The sequence below is a fragment of the Sceloporus occidentalis genome, unplaced genomic scaffold (genome assembly GCF_023333645.1).
Source record: "Sceloporus occidentalis isolate IW3139 unplaced genomic scaffold, rSceOcc1.0.p SCAF_21, whole genome shotgun sequence".
Taxonomy (NCBI): domain Eukaryota; kingdom Metazoa; phylum Chordata; class Lepidosauria; order Squamata; family Phrynosomatidae; genus Sceloporus; species Sceloporus occidentalis.
Window position 1 is genome coordinate 13345240 of NW_028317001.1, and position 15317 is coordinate 13360556.

General features: G+C 43.0%; 1 protein-coding gene across 1 annotated transcript in view; it reads left to right on the plus strand.

The window, feature by feature from the left end:
• The window catches only part of LOC149301635 (uncharacterized), a 35375-nt gene extending 29122 nt beyond the window's left edge, over positions 1-6253 (plus strand). Inside the window, exon 3 of the mRNA XM_089484334.1 lies at positions 5022-6253. Coding sequence (XP_089340460.1) covers positions 5022-6211 — 1190 coding nt within the window. The 3' untranslated portion in view covers positions 6212-6253. The remainder of the gene's footprint in view (positions 1-5021) is intronic.
• Positions 6254-15317: the final 9064 nt, after the last annotated feature.

A 15317-nucleotide genomic window follows, 5' to 3' on the forward strand; every position in this document is an offset into this window, starting at 1 on the left:
GGAAGGAGCTTCTGCCTCTCTATTTAGCTCTGAGCACGGAAGAGTCAGCGAGGAGCAGACAGAGAAAAGGAGGGAGGAGTGGAGCAGAAGCAGAAGGCCTGGAAGCGGTAGGCTTCACTGCTGTGCTGAGGCCTCCAACTGCCAAGCGCTGAGGTGGAGGTGGCCATTTTGTATTCTGGCGGCCATTTTGTGCTTCTTGTGACTGTTGGGAATAATGTTCCAGAACCTTCTCTGAGCCTCAGTTGAACAGAGGTCTCTCTTTCTCTCCTGAGGCTCCAGAGAGAGAAGGAGGCCAGGCTCCTTGGGCCAAAAGGAAGGAAGTGTGTCTCTTTGTGTGTCTTTTCTGAGAGGGTTTTCTTATTACACTGGTACCCCGGGATACGAACGCGCCGCGATACGAAAATCCCGGGATACGAAAAAAAAAACTTTAATTAATTATTTCCGGGTTACGAAGGTTTACCCGGGTTGCGAAAAAAAGCCGGCGCTATTTTAAATGGAGCCGCGGCGGAGCCGCGGCTTTTCCCCATTAGCGCCTATGGGGATTCGGCTAACGAAAGTCCCCCGGGTTACGAAAATGGCGCCGGAACGAATTAATTTCGTAACCCGGGGGACGAGTGTACTGAGCTCTGCTTCTTCTGGGGAACATGGGTTTTAAAAAGGGTCAGAAATGGGAAAGATAGTTTTAATGTAAGCCTTATTCTTCTTCTTCATAAACATTGGGTTTTGGCTTCTAAGAGGAGGCTTGTCCCCCCAGAAAGGCCAAAAAGAGCTCCTTTGGGAGGTTTTAAAAGTCTCCCCAGTTTCCTTATTAATAGATTTTCAGGGAAGAAGGAAGGAGACAGACCAGAATAACTCATATTACGAGAATAAAACAAACACACATAGAAACAAATAACAACAAAAATAAGGTTTAGGCACTAAAAAAAATTACTTATTTTTTAAAGGAAAACCATTATTAGGAGGGTAAAAAGAAGAATTGGGTGCTTTCTATCCTTTTAAAACCGACTCACGCTGTATCTACACTGCAGAAATAATCCACTTCGAAACCGCATTAACTCTCCTAGCTCCATCCTATGGAATCCTGGGATTTGTAGTTCATTGTGGCATCAGCTATCTGTCACAGAAGGCTAAGTGGCCCAAAGGTAAAATCCCAGGATTCCATAGCACTGAGAGGTTTAAGCGGTGTCAAAGTACTTTATTTCTATAGTGTGGATGCAGCCTTCTTGGGAAAGTGGCTGATGCTGAGGAAAAGCACTGGGGACCTCCGAAGGTTTCAGCAGATTGATTATTTATTTATTTATTTATTTATTTATTTATGATGCACTCATTTCACATCTAGCTACGGGTACATAACCAGGGCCCTCTCCAATTCCCCATCCTCTAATCCCCCACCACTCTAAGAAGGCATGGAGTATCTGTTGTGTAGGGGAGCTGCAGTGAATCTATGCTAGGTCCAAGGGGCTTTGTTTGGAGCAGAGGGAGGAAGGGGATGCCCACCTCTGCATCGGCCCAAAAGAGGCATATGTCACCTGCGTATGTCACCAGCAGGATGCTGGTCTCTGTCTCTTTGAGTGCTGCAGGGTTTCTTGCAAAGCCAATCGTAATCCTGGTCCCTTTTCTCAGGAACTTCATCTCGGCCTCCTTGGACACGGCTTTGGGGCCTCTCTTGCTGGAAGTGACCAAGTGCAGGACCACCAGGACCCCCTGCCCACCTGATGGCCGACAGAGAGGCCAAGCAGAGGGAGTTGGGCTCCAACAGAATGAGGCTGCCCAGGAACAACAGCTCTTTGGTAAGTTGCCATCCTGACTATTCATTTCATCTGTGTCTGGACCGGCTCATGAAAGCAAGTGGAGAACATACTGTCCCAGTTTGGCCTAGAGAGTCCTGGGTAATCCTCTGTCACCTCATTTTTTCAGGGGCTTTGAAAATGTCCTATTTCTCTCTGCTCCTCCCACTTTCCCCCTTCTTCTCAGGTCAGTTCAGTTGCTGCAAAATGTGTTACAAGTTCAAAATAGTGTGCATCCCATCAACTCAAAAGAGGGGAGAGGGGAGGCGAAAAGGTGGCACGGTCTAGCCCTTGCCAGGAGTCGGAGGCACAAGCAAACTACTGTACCCTTCCTCGCTTGTGTGATCTTCATTGGCCATCTTGATCCCCTTCTGGTGTTGCTTGTGCACATGTGCCTTCCTTTCCCCATCTGTGAAATGCTGGGGGCTATAGAAGAATATCTCTGGACCAGAACTGTTTTTTAAAAATGAAATTTGCCTCTGAAATTAGGTGAGATATGGCTAAATGCACTATAATTCATTGGTGACTAAATGTACATGTTGGGATAGTCAGTATCCTAATCAATCAATAATATCTCAGAAATGGCCTAAATTATATTCTTTATTATATTGTATATTATACTGAAAGGATTCAAGACAAACTGGATCTCAAATGCTGTAGCTTTTTGCTTGCTTGCAGAATTTAAAGTTTATTTCCTGGACTGAATTGTGAAGTATTGAAATAATATTTGCAATGCACCATGTGTTTTCCTCCGCTTTTGTTTAGTCACTCTCTGGATGAGGGCTATTTTGTGTTGCAGGTGACCTTTGCGGATGTGGCGATATATTTCACCGAGGAGGAATGGAAACTATTGACAAAGAAGCAGAAACTTATGTACAGTTCCGTTATGATAGAAAATTATGAGAATGTGGCCTTTGTGGGTAAGGAACCTGAATCCATTGCCCTTCCTGTGAAGACTGAGGGCCCATTCATAATCTACTGTCAGAGCAATATGATTCCCCTTTAGAATGATAGAATCAAAGAGTTGAAATAGACCACAAGGACCATCCGGTTCAATCTTCTGCCATGCAGGAATAGACATTCAAAGCATCCCCAAGAGATGGCTATCCAGCCTCTGTTTAAAGACCTCCAAAGAAAGAGACTCCACCAAACTCTGAGGGAGTATATTCCACTGTTGAAGAGCTCTTACTGTCAGGAAGTTCCTCCTAAAGTTTAAGTGGAATCTCTTGTCCCTTTGGCTTGCATCCATTGTTCCATGTCTTTTTCTCTGGAGTAGCAGAAAGCAAGCTTGCTCCATCCTGAATATGACATCTCTTCAAATATTTGAACAGGGCTGTCATATCCACTCTTAACCTTCTCTTCTCCAAGCTAAACATATCCAGCTCCCTAAGTTGTTCCTCAGAGAGCATGGTTTCCAGATTGTTCACCATTTTGGTTTCCCTCCTCTGGACATGCTCCAACTTCTCAACATCTGTTTAAATTGTGGTGCCCAGAACTGGACACAGGATTATTGCAAGTGAGCCCTGACCAAAACAGAATAGAGTGGCACTATTACTTCCCTTGATCTTGACACTATACTCCTATTGATACTGCCTAGGATCACATTGGCCTTTCTAGCTGCTGCATCACATGGTTGACACATGTTCAACTTGTGCTGTACTATGATTCCTAGTTCCCTATCACACGTAATATAATTGTCATAACAACTTCCTGCGGAATCTTGGAATTTCTAGTTTTAGTGAGGCACTATTGTCTCCACTTTGTAAGGTTTCTAAATATCCAATCCTAAACTGCCAATTCTGGAATGTTTATATAGCGCTATGCTTTTAGGGGAGTTTGGTACTTAGCTCAATAAAGCGAAATAGTTTTGCTGGGGCAATAGTGACCTCTGGACTCAGCCAATCTATAGCAGTTCCTGAATCAAACAGATCTTCAGTGGGATTTGAAATAGGTTTTTGTGTTTTATTTAGGGGGAAAGCAAAACACACAGAAACATACATATAAGTGTTCACACACACACGCAAGAACTAGGTAACAAAGGTGGAGTGGTGAATAGATGTAAGGCTTTGATAATGGTGATACGTTATCTATCCAGATCTTTATTCCAATTGCTGAGGATTTGAAATAAGGGGAGGTCCGTAGTTCCCATGACAATTGGGGTTGGTGAGTGCATTGAGGAGTTTAGCCATGAAAACAAACAGAGTGTCTATCTGTAACTGGACTGACACCGAAGAACAGCAAGTCGGGGCTGATAGTTATACTGAAATTGGTTTCTGCTTGGGAGCAGAAACTGTGAGTTCAGAAAGGTTTATATCACTTTAGAATATTTCCTTTGTGGGGGAAGAATGGTGTGAAATGAACTGAATGCAATGGGTGTTTGATGCAAATACATCAGACAAAAGGGATTAGCTCACCGGCTCTCAGATTCTTGTTGGCTCTGAATTTTGATCGCGTTCACAAGCCAATGTACGCTACAATCTGAGGGTGATGCACCCAAATACAGCTCAAAAATATCATAGCAGAGTACGGACGCAAATATCCAGATATAGGCATTTGCAATGCAATGACCACTTTTCACACTTAAAAATAAGTCACAAACACAGTCGATTTCATTGAAATCCTTGGAGCTTCTCTATCTTGAGTTGCAAAATAATACAAATATTTGCAAGCTCTCCTCTCCGACTTCCGTCAACTTCACCATCTCTTGCTCACACAACTCTGATCCAATCCACTCCAATCCTCATGTGAGCTGCATACTGTATTGGTTGTGAGTCCTCTCCTGGTGCCAAACAGCATGAAGCATCCTCTGCCGTTAGCTTGCATCATGCCTTGGGGTCTGACTCAGCATTCAGTGGCCGTCTCACAGGATATGATGCCACCTGTCAATCAAAGTATTTTTGCACATGTTTAATTGAATATTTTTTTTCAACAGTCCTTTGACTATCTTCTTCCACTGATTCCCTCAAGGCAGTTCCCATATGGTGTCTCTTCTTTGCTAGCTCCTATGAGTAAGAATGCAACCGTTCAATGGATTTAGGGGCATAAGCATCAGGGTCATGATTAGGTTACTCACAGCAACTTTATTAATTTAATCTCTAAGAAGGAGGGATTAATGAGGGCTAAATCATGCAGTAACACCCTCCTCTGTTAAGTCTGATTTTCAGTCTCATCTGTAATTGTCGTTCTTTACAGAAAAACATTTGAGTCATGAGAGAGTCCACACAGGAAAGAAGTCACATAAATGCCAGCATTGTGGGAAACATTTTGCTTACAAATCAATCCTAGTCATGCATCAGAGAGTCCACACAGGAGAGAAGCCATACAAATGCCAGCATTGTGGGAAAGGTTTTTCTCAGAAGTCAATCCTAATGATACATCAGAGAATCCACACAGGAGAGAAGCCATACAAATGCCAGCATTGTGGGAAATGTTTTCCTTGGAAGTCATACCTAGTGAAACATCAGAGAGTCCACACAGGAGAGAAGCCATACAAATGCCAGCATTGTGGGAAATGTTTTTCTTCAAAGTCACACCTAGTGAGACATCAGAGAGTCCACACTGGAGAGAAGCCATACAAATGCCACCATTGTGGGAAATGTTTTTCTCAGAAGTCAAACCTAGTGAAACATCAGAGAGTCCACAGAGGAGAGAAGCCACACAAATGCCAGCATTGTGGGAAATGTTTTTCGTCAAAGTCACACCTAGTGAAACATCAGAGAGTCCACACAGGAGAGAAGCCATACCAATGCCAGCGTTGTGGGAAATGTTTTTCTCGGAAATCAATCCTAATGATACATCAGAGAGTCCACACAGGAGAGAAGCCATACAAATGCCAGCATTGTGGGAAATGTTTTTCATTGAAATCAAACCTAGTGAAACATCAGATAGTCCACACAGGAGAGAAGCCATACAAATGCCAGCATTGTGGGAAAGGTTTTTCATGGAAGTCAGACGTAGTGAAACATCAGAGAGTCCACACTGGAGAGAAGCCATACAAATGCCAGCATTGTGGGAAAGGTTTTTCATGGAAGTCAGACGTAGTGAAACATCAGAGAGTCCACACTGGAGAGAAGCCATACAAATGCCAGCATTGTGGGAAAGGTTTTTCTCAGAAGTCAGACGTAGTGAAACATCATAGAGTCCACACTGGAGAGAAGCCATACAAATGCCAGCATTGTGGGAAAGGTTTTTCTCAGAAGTCAGACGTAGTGAAACATCAGAGAGTCCACACAGGAGAGAAGCCATACAAATGCCAGCATTGTGGGAAAGGTTTTTCATGGAAGTCAGACGTAGTGAAACATCAGAGAGTCCACACTGGAGAGAAGCCATACAAATGCCAGCATTGTGGGAAAGGTTTTTCATGGAAGTCAGACGTAGTGAAACATCAGAGAGTCCACACAGGAGAGAAGCCACACAAATCCTAACATTATATTTGTCAATAACGAATACAACAAATATATTTTCAATCCAGCAGTACAAAGAAAAGGCCCTTGTGATCTTATTTGTAAAATTTGTCTGTCAATATGTCTCTATGTTTTCAAGTTGGATTTTGTTACGTTTAGGTTTTAATTGCCAATAGTATAGATAATTGCTTTGGGTTGTCAATTTGGCTGGGGATTGTGGGTTGTGGTATAGGTTAGGTAGATGGGAGGTTGGGATTTGTTGCAGCTGGTTAGAATAGTTATGGGAATTATAGCTTTTGCAATGTGTGGGATTTTGGCTTAAGAAAGTTGGGGGCAGGTATTAACAGAAAGGGCTAGTTTCTGGGAATGGCAAAAGGGGGCCTTGATACCTGTGAGGCAGAGACTGTGGGAATTGGAGGTGGGGGCTAGGTTTGGAAGAGGGTCATGTTTTAGGTTTTAGGGGTTTTAATGTATTGTTTGGATTGGAGTGGTCAGTTCTGGCTTAAACACTGAATTTCTATGTGTTCTCAATAAAGTTCTTTACTGTTTCAACACACTGGACTTTGATGCACAGAATTTCTGAATTTGCCCCAAAATGACCCTTTCTTCTCTCCTCAGTTCTCATCTCCATTCCCAGCCATAAGAACAACACAGAGACACAGACACAAACATACAGGATACACAGAGAGAGCTATATTTCCAAAGCAGAGCCTTCCTTTCCTGCCTTTCCCTCCTGAGTCCAGCTCTGCACTTTAGGCTCCATTGCGGTCTCCTCAAAGGAAGCAAGGAGGGAAGGAAGGGGAGGCCACTGAACCCCGGCGCATACCTTCCTTTCCCACAAAGGCTGCCAGCGAAATAAGCAGCAGCATCTAGGACCTGTGCATGCAGAGGAGGGGCCTTTGGGACTATATGCGCCTGCACAGTCTCAGCCCCAGAAGCCATTGCTGCCCTCACAGTCTGTTCTGAGGGAGGGAGGGAAGTGGGGAGAGCCCTTGTTCATTCAGAGGAATGGCTGGAGGGGAGAAGCCCCTCTTCTCCCCCCAAAGAAAGGCAGGGGTCCTGCAAGGCCTCCTCTCCCTCTTTCTTTCCCTGCCCCCTCCTTGGGGGATTCATTGGGTCCCTGGTACTTGGGGAGTTATTATGAGAAATGAAGGCCAGTGGGATCCTTGGAGAGAGGCATGGCCATGGAGGGGAGGGGGATCCAAAGGTAAAAAGGTCTTTGAGGAGCCCCCTCCCTCGTGGAAAGTGGGGCCGAGGAGAACCCCTCTCTTCTGATGCCTCATTTGGGGAAGAGTTTTGTGCCAAATAGAAAGCATCGCACAGGATAGAATTCAATGACATTTTTCTTGGGGAGTTTTCTCTGGAGTCCTGGGGGAGGGGGCTTTGGGGGGGGGGAGAGAAGAGCCAAAATCCTCTTGGCCAAAGCCAAGAGCAGGGAGACAGAGGGACCTCAAAACTCTGGCAATCCCCTGTCAACCTGGGAACTAGGCTTAGAGACCCACAGGATCCAGATTGGGCATCCTCCCTCACATAGTTATCTTTTCCTTCACAACAGCCCTGCAGAGGAGGACCAACAGAGAGACCCACAGCGCCAGAAACATTCCCCCCCAGTTCTGGGAGCATACTGAAAGGGCTTTTGACCCCCTTGAAGAGATGTTGTTATTCTTATTCTTATTCTTATTTATATTCCACCTTTTTTCAATGGAATCAAAGAGGATTACAGTAATAAAATAACATACAATTTAAGAAATACAATTAAAATTCCAAACCCCCAACCCTTCTCCCAATTATAAAAACATTAATCAACCCTTAAAAATTAAACAGCAAGAAAATTTAAAACTTTCATAACACAATACAGTAAAAATGTTTTATTCGGGCAAGAAATGGGTCGTTTTCTGAAGGAGAGAGGGGAGGGCAGGAACGATATACATCAATAGCAATTTCCATCACACTAACGATGGCAAGGGTAAGGGTCAGGAGGAGGGGGAGGCAAGTCAATAGATCTCATCTAGTCTGGAAAGAGATCCATCTTAATAGCCTTCCTAAAGGCTTCCAAGGTGTTAATAGGATGGATCTCATCCAGAGGTCGTTCCAGAGTGAACCAACACCTTGTATCTTGCCCAGAAACTAATGGGCATCCAGTGGAGGGATTTAAGAACCGGTGTAATGTGGCAGTTCTAGAAGTGTCCGTAACCAACCTGGCTGCCATATTCTTTACCAATATGAAGTTTCTGAACTTGGCACAAGGGTAGTCCCATGTAGAGTGCATTACAGAAGTCGAGCCGAGAGGTGACCAGCGCATGTACTACTGTTTCAAGGTCTCCCTGCTCCCCGCCCCATGTCTCCAGATGATCTCACCTAGCAGCTTCATGTAAATGTTGAATAGCACTGGGGACAGAATCACGCTTTGAGGGATGCCTGACTTGAGCTCCCTCTTGGACAAACAACTGTCCCCAAGTGACAGGAATCTGCCCAAGAGGTAGGACCTGAACCACTGGAAAGCAGTGCCCCAATTCCCAACTCTCCCATAAGTTCCAGAAGGATACTGTGGTCAATGCTATTGAAGGCCACTGAGAGGCCTTCAATAGCACCAGCAGGGTCAGACTTCCCCTTTTCAAAGAGCTGTCGATTCTCAGACGGAGGTCACTGACTAAGGCGACCATGGCCGTCTCAACTCTGTAACCCGTCCTAAATCCAGTTTGAAATGGATGTAGAAAAATCCATTTCTTCCAAGACTGCTTGGAGTTGAATGGCGACTTCCCTCTCAATTACCTTGCCTAAGAATATTAAGATCCAAACAGGCCTGTAATTGTTTCTGTCCAGAGGGTCAAGGGAAGGCTTTTTTTAGGAGTGGTTTAACCTGTCAGGGATGATGGGAGTTGTGGCTCTTCACCTCTGGCCTGGAACTCACCACCTGGTTGTGCACCACGCTGACCAGTTTTGGCCAGTTGTTATATCTTTGCAAGAGTTGCAGAGAACAGGCTGAAGACCCTGACAAACTCTCCAAGCCTTCTCACTCTTGCTTCCACAGAAGTCTTCACCCTTCTTCTCCAGGGTCCTGCTGGTTCTTGTAGCTTCACCCAAGACACCAGACAACTCAGTAGTCTTATATAAAAGATCTACTTTATTGTACTATATACACAGCTCCAAACTATCCAACACAACAATACTCCTCACTCCTACTATCCACAACTACTACCCACAAAATGCATTGGGATCTGTAGTCATTATTATAGTCAAATCAAGGTACCACCTACTGTTGTCTGTTTCCACCCAGTAGGCGTGTACATCATTCCCATTGGTTCTCTTGTTTCTATCCAGAATTGGTGATTTCATCATCTCAGCCTTGACCACTTAACAATTCTCAGGTGTGCCCAATTAACCACTTTACATTTTCTGTCCTTGGCTTTCAGGACTTGTTAATTGCTTTACCTTTTTACACCTGTGTGGTTGCTACTTGCTTCTGCTGAGTCACTCAGACTCTCACATACATGTTTTATTTCAATCATTGTATGTCCCATGTTGCTTTTTCCTTAACAATCCCCTCCGAAATAAAATATTGTATGTGACTTACATTGTCATTCCAACCATTTGTGTCAACCTTTCATGTTTATCCACTGTTAGTGCTTTTGTAAACAAATCTGCAATGTTATATTGTGTTTCTATATATCTCAATTCTATTTCTCCTTTTTGAACCATGTCTCTTACATTTTGGTACCTTACACCCACATATTTGGTTCTGTTCTTTAAACTTTCTGTTTCAGCCATTGCTATGCATGATTGCGAATCTTCTTGAATTTCTACTGGTACTCTGAAATTTTCGTTTAGGTCATTTAACAATTGTTCAAGCCATTGTACCTCGTTCACAATTTCATTCAATGCTGCAAATTCTGCCTCAGTTGTGCTTAACGCTACGTTAGTTTGTTTTCTGCTTCTCCATACAATGGGACTTTCACTGTATTTGATGATCATTCCTGTGACTGACTTCTTGTCTCCTGACTCTGAAGCAAACGAACTGTCAACAAAACAATCTAAATCCGCGTTACTGCTTCTGATGATTAACTTCTTGTCTAAAGTCCCTTTCAAATATCTTAACAAATGTTTCACAGCTGTCCAATCCTCAACCTTAGGATTACAAACTCTTCTAGATAAAACGTTAACAGAAAACGCAATGTCTGGTCTAGTGTGGCAAGAAATGAATTGTAAAGATCCTATGATGCTCCTGAAAAAAGTCTTGTCCTCAAAATCTCTGGTTGTTGGTTCAGAAACGAAACCAGTTGTCATTGGAGCTTTTACTATCTTGGCATTCTGTAGTCCACACTTTTCAATCAAGTTCTCTATCTTCTTTCTCTGACTCAATAAACAATGTCCATCTTGTGTCCACTCAACATTAATTCCTAAATATGACTTTAACAAACCTAAGTCCTTTAAAACAAATTTTTCAGACAACTCTCTTTTCACTGACTCAATTTCCTGTTCTGACTTTGCTGCCACGCACAAGTCATCAACATAAATCACAAGCACTATGTCTCCTTTTGTATAAACACATGCATCTGCCACGCTTCTCTTGTAACCTAACTTCACTAGCTCATCATTGATACACAAATTCCAAGCTCTAGCACTTTGTTTCAAACCATACAATGCCTTTTTCAATCTATAAACCTTCTGACTTCCATTCTCCTCAAAACCTTGTGGCTGTTCCATGAAAATTTCTTCATCCAAGTTTGCATTTAAGTAAGCCGTTTCAAAATCAAAATGCTCTACTATCAAATTCCTTCTTGCTGCTACAGCTAACACCATTCTCAAACTTTCTGGCTTTGCTGTTGGAGAATAAATTTTGTCAAAATTCTCATACTGCTGTTGTGCAAAACCCTTAGCTACCAATCTAGCTTTGTACTTAATGCTTCCATCAGGCATTTCCTTTCTCTTGTACACCCATTTACAACCAATCACTTTCTTATCTTTGGGTCTATCTACAACTTCAAAAACATCTTTGTTCACCAAGCAACTAAATTCACTATCCATTGCCTCACACCATCTTTCCTGTTCTTCCCTAGAAAAAGTCTCCAACTCTTCAAAACTCTCAGGCTCTTCTACTACTGTACAAGCTCTTGCCTGTGTCACAACAAATCTATCTGGTGACTTTCTAATTCTGTGACTTCGCCTGGGTACGAATTCTGTCGTTCTGCCTCTTTCCTCATCACTGTCTGCACTAGTAGATGTTGTCTTTTTGCTAAATCTCTTGTCTTCCGTCATCCTAGTGGTCACTGGTCTTGTTTGTGACTCTCCATCTGAGGTACTACCACTACTGCTAGTAGAGGCTTCTGGCTTGACTGAAACCCCTCCGTTTCCTGAAGTTGGTTCAGTCTGGGCTTCTTGCTCACTTGAGCTACCTAACCTCAAGAACACTTCCTTGTTGGCATGCAGCTTGTCCCAGCCAGCATGTCTCTCAAAATTTGCAGACCTGGAGTACTGTATCTCTTTTCCTCTCATTAGAAACTTGTAGCTGTTTCCTGAATACCCTAGAAACATTAGCCTTTTGCTTTTTGGTTCTCCTTTTCTCCTGAAACAGGAAGGTATATACACATGTGCAAATTGACCAAACACCCTTAAATATTTGAAATTTGGCACTCTCCCATATAACACTCTGTAGGGAATGTCTTCAATCTCAGAATGATACAATCTATTACTTATATGTATGGCAGTCAGCGTAGCTTCACCCCAGAAGCTTTCACCTACTCCTGCATCTGCCATCATGCAAGCAGAAATCCTTTTTATGTCTTGGATTTTTCTCTCTGCTAAACCATCCTCACTTGGACAAGCAGGGTTTGTGGTTTCATGTCTTATCCCCACCTTCTGAAACCAATTGTACAGTTGGTTATTTAAAAATTCGCCACCTCTATCTGTGACAATAGTCCCAACTTGGCTATCAAACCTTCTTTCTATCATCCTGACCCATGCTTTTAAACTTTGCCCAGCTTCTGACTTATTTTTCAGTATTCTTACATATGCAAATCTTGAAAATCTATCAACAATAACCAGGAAATATTTGCTTCCCCCTAGTGACAAACAATTAGCTTGGGCTACATCAGCATGTACATATTGAAATGGTCTTTGAGCAATCCTTTTAGACTTCTTAGCAACTGGATACGCTCTGACCTTGACTTGGTTACATACAGTACAGTCTAAATGATTTTTACACTCTGCTACTTTCAAATCTGGACACATGCTTATTAAACTCTTTAAACTCTTGAAACTTGCATGGCCAAATTTCCTATGAAGCTCATGTATGCAGTCTTTGTGCAACGGAACATTATCAATATTGTTGGCATTCTCAATCTTATAACTATCAACATTTTCTTCCAGGAAATAAAGCTTATCTTTCTTTAAGCCTATGCCACGCAGTTCCCCATTTAAAGTTATTTTACACAAGTTCTTTTCAAATGTTACTATGTAGTCTCTGTCTGTTAATTTGCTCACTGATAACAAGTTGTTTTCTAATTCCTTAACATGCAAAACATCATTAAAGTTTTCTTTCAGCCCTGGAATGTAAACTGTTCCCATTTGATTTACAGTATTTAGCTCATTCCCATCTGCCAAAACTACGGCATTTACATTGGCTGGCTTTCTCTCACTAATTAAGTTAATGTTATTACACATGGAGGACGAAGCTCCAGAATCTACAAGCCATTTAGAGTTTGACTTTTGTTTTTCCTTTATCATGGTGGCAAACACCTTATTATTATTTCTATTGTCCTTCAAGAATGGTGGCTTGGATTGCTTCTGCCTCTGGTCATGTCGAGGTTGCCACCTGCTCTGTTGCTTGCTTCTATCAGCTGCCAAAAGCTTGCAGTGCCTCTGCAGGTGTCCAATCTTTTTACAGTAAAAACATCTCCGTTGCTCCCTCGAAGAAGCTGCCTGGTCCATCCCACGCACATCAGGCTTGGCTTGCTCACTTGGCACAGTCTTGGAAGTTGCTGCGTCATCTCTCTCAGACTGTCTCCTTTGATTCTCTTCCAGAATCCTGGCCACAACTAAGTCTCTCGTTAATTCTTCAGTTGGTAAGTTTTGCAGAGCATTTGTGATGTTGCCCCAAGTAGGGTCTAGGGACTCAATCAAGATATAACACTGTTGTTCTCTACTAATTTCCACACCTCTAAGCTCAGCTTGCACAAACAAATCTTGCATCTTTTTCAAATGCTCCACGACACACTGGCCCTTCTCCATCTTTTGCCTATAAATTCTTTTTGACCATAGCATTTTTGCAAAGGCAGTAGAAGGAGTGTGTAATCTTTGCAGAGTGTCCCACACATCTTTGGCAGTTTCCTTATCTCTAACATCATTAATCAAGTCTTCTTCCAGCATTAGGAAAAGACAAGCCTTGGCTTTGTTATCTCTCTCTTTTACAGCTGCAGTTGCTGCGGCTGGCAATCCGGCTTCAACAGTGGCCCATAAACTTTCTCCTACTAACAGAGACTGGGCAAAAATCTTCCAGGTGGAGTAGTTGCTTCTATTCAATTTACTAAACTTCAAAAACTCCATTTTAATTTGTGCAGTGACTCAATTGACACAGTCCTTCTGAGTATGCACAGCTGACCCCTTTCGGGCTTAATCAAAACACAGGAGGAGTTACTCACGGAGCTTATCAGTGCAGCGTAAACAGCTTGCTCTGATCTGTCTTCCACTCTCTGGAACTTTCAGCTTCTGTGGATGCTGGGTGCTGCAGTGACTGGGCCCATAACCCTTGTCAGGGATGATGGGAGTTGTGGCTCTTCACCTCTGGCCTGGAACTCACCACCTGGTTGTGCACCACGCTGACCAGTTTTGGCCAGTTGTTATATCTTTGCAAGAGTTGCAGAGAACAGGCTGAAGACCCTGACAAACTCTCCAAGCCTTCTCACTCTTGCTTCCACAGAAGTCTTCACCCTTCTTCTCCAGGGTCCTGCTGGTTCTTGTAGCTTCACCCAAGACACCAGACAACTCAGTAGTCTTATATAAAAGATCTACTTTATTGTACTATATACACAGCTCCAAACTATCCAACACAACAATACTCCTCACTCCTACTATCCACAACTACTACCCACAAAATGCATTGGGATCTGTAGTCATTATTATAGTCAAATCAAGGTACCACCTACTGTTGTCTGTTTCCACCCAGTAGGCGTGTACATCATTCCCATTGGTTCTCTTGTTTCTATCCAGAATTGGTGATTTCATCATCTCAGCCTTGACCACTTAACAATTCTCAGGTGTGCCCAATTAACCACTTTACATTTTCTGTCCTTGGCTTTCAGGACTTGTTAATTGCTTTACCTTTTTACACCTGTGTGGTTGCTACTTGCTTCTGCTGAGTCACTCAGACTCTCACATACATGTTTTATTTCAATCATTGTATGTCCCATGTTGCTTTTTCCTTAACATAACCACCACCTCTTTGAGGCAAGATGGATGACAGCCTTCCCTCAAAGATGCATTAGTTTTGTTTTTAGGAGCGTCTTGATGGTATCTCCCCCTGGATGGCCAGCCAAGACGGCAAGGATCAAGAGAGCAAGTGGTCTTTTTCATACTCCCAAGGAGCTTGTCCACATCCTCTGTACTAACTGACTCAAATTCATCCCGAAGAAGAGTATAGGCAGAGGCTCTGGACACATCTCCTGTCGCCTCTGTCGTAAGGCCGGCATCCAAATCGGCTCTTATCTGAGAGATTTTGTCTGCGAAGTAGTTATTAAAAGCATCACAGCAGGCTTTTGTAGGTTCTAATAAAGAGTTCAGGGTTCTGGAAGCTATATATTAAATAGGACAGTGTTGAAAAATATGTAGTTTGGCAAATGGGTGATATAACCCAAGAAAAGGGTTTAGTTCACAGAGACTGGAAGAATCTTAAAGTAAAAGTTGAAAGAATAGATGTGTATATGCAGAACATGTTCACGTCTATAAACTTCGCTGTCAAACATACTGGTGGCGACCAGATGACAGACAAGTGTTGGTGGGACCCCCAAAAGCCATCAACCAACTGGAAAAGGAGATTCAACAGAGGGAAAAAGACCAAAGATTGTGATGAACTATCTAGAGAACGGGATGATTTTGATAAGGGACACTTTCCGGTCTACAGAAGAAGATGTAA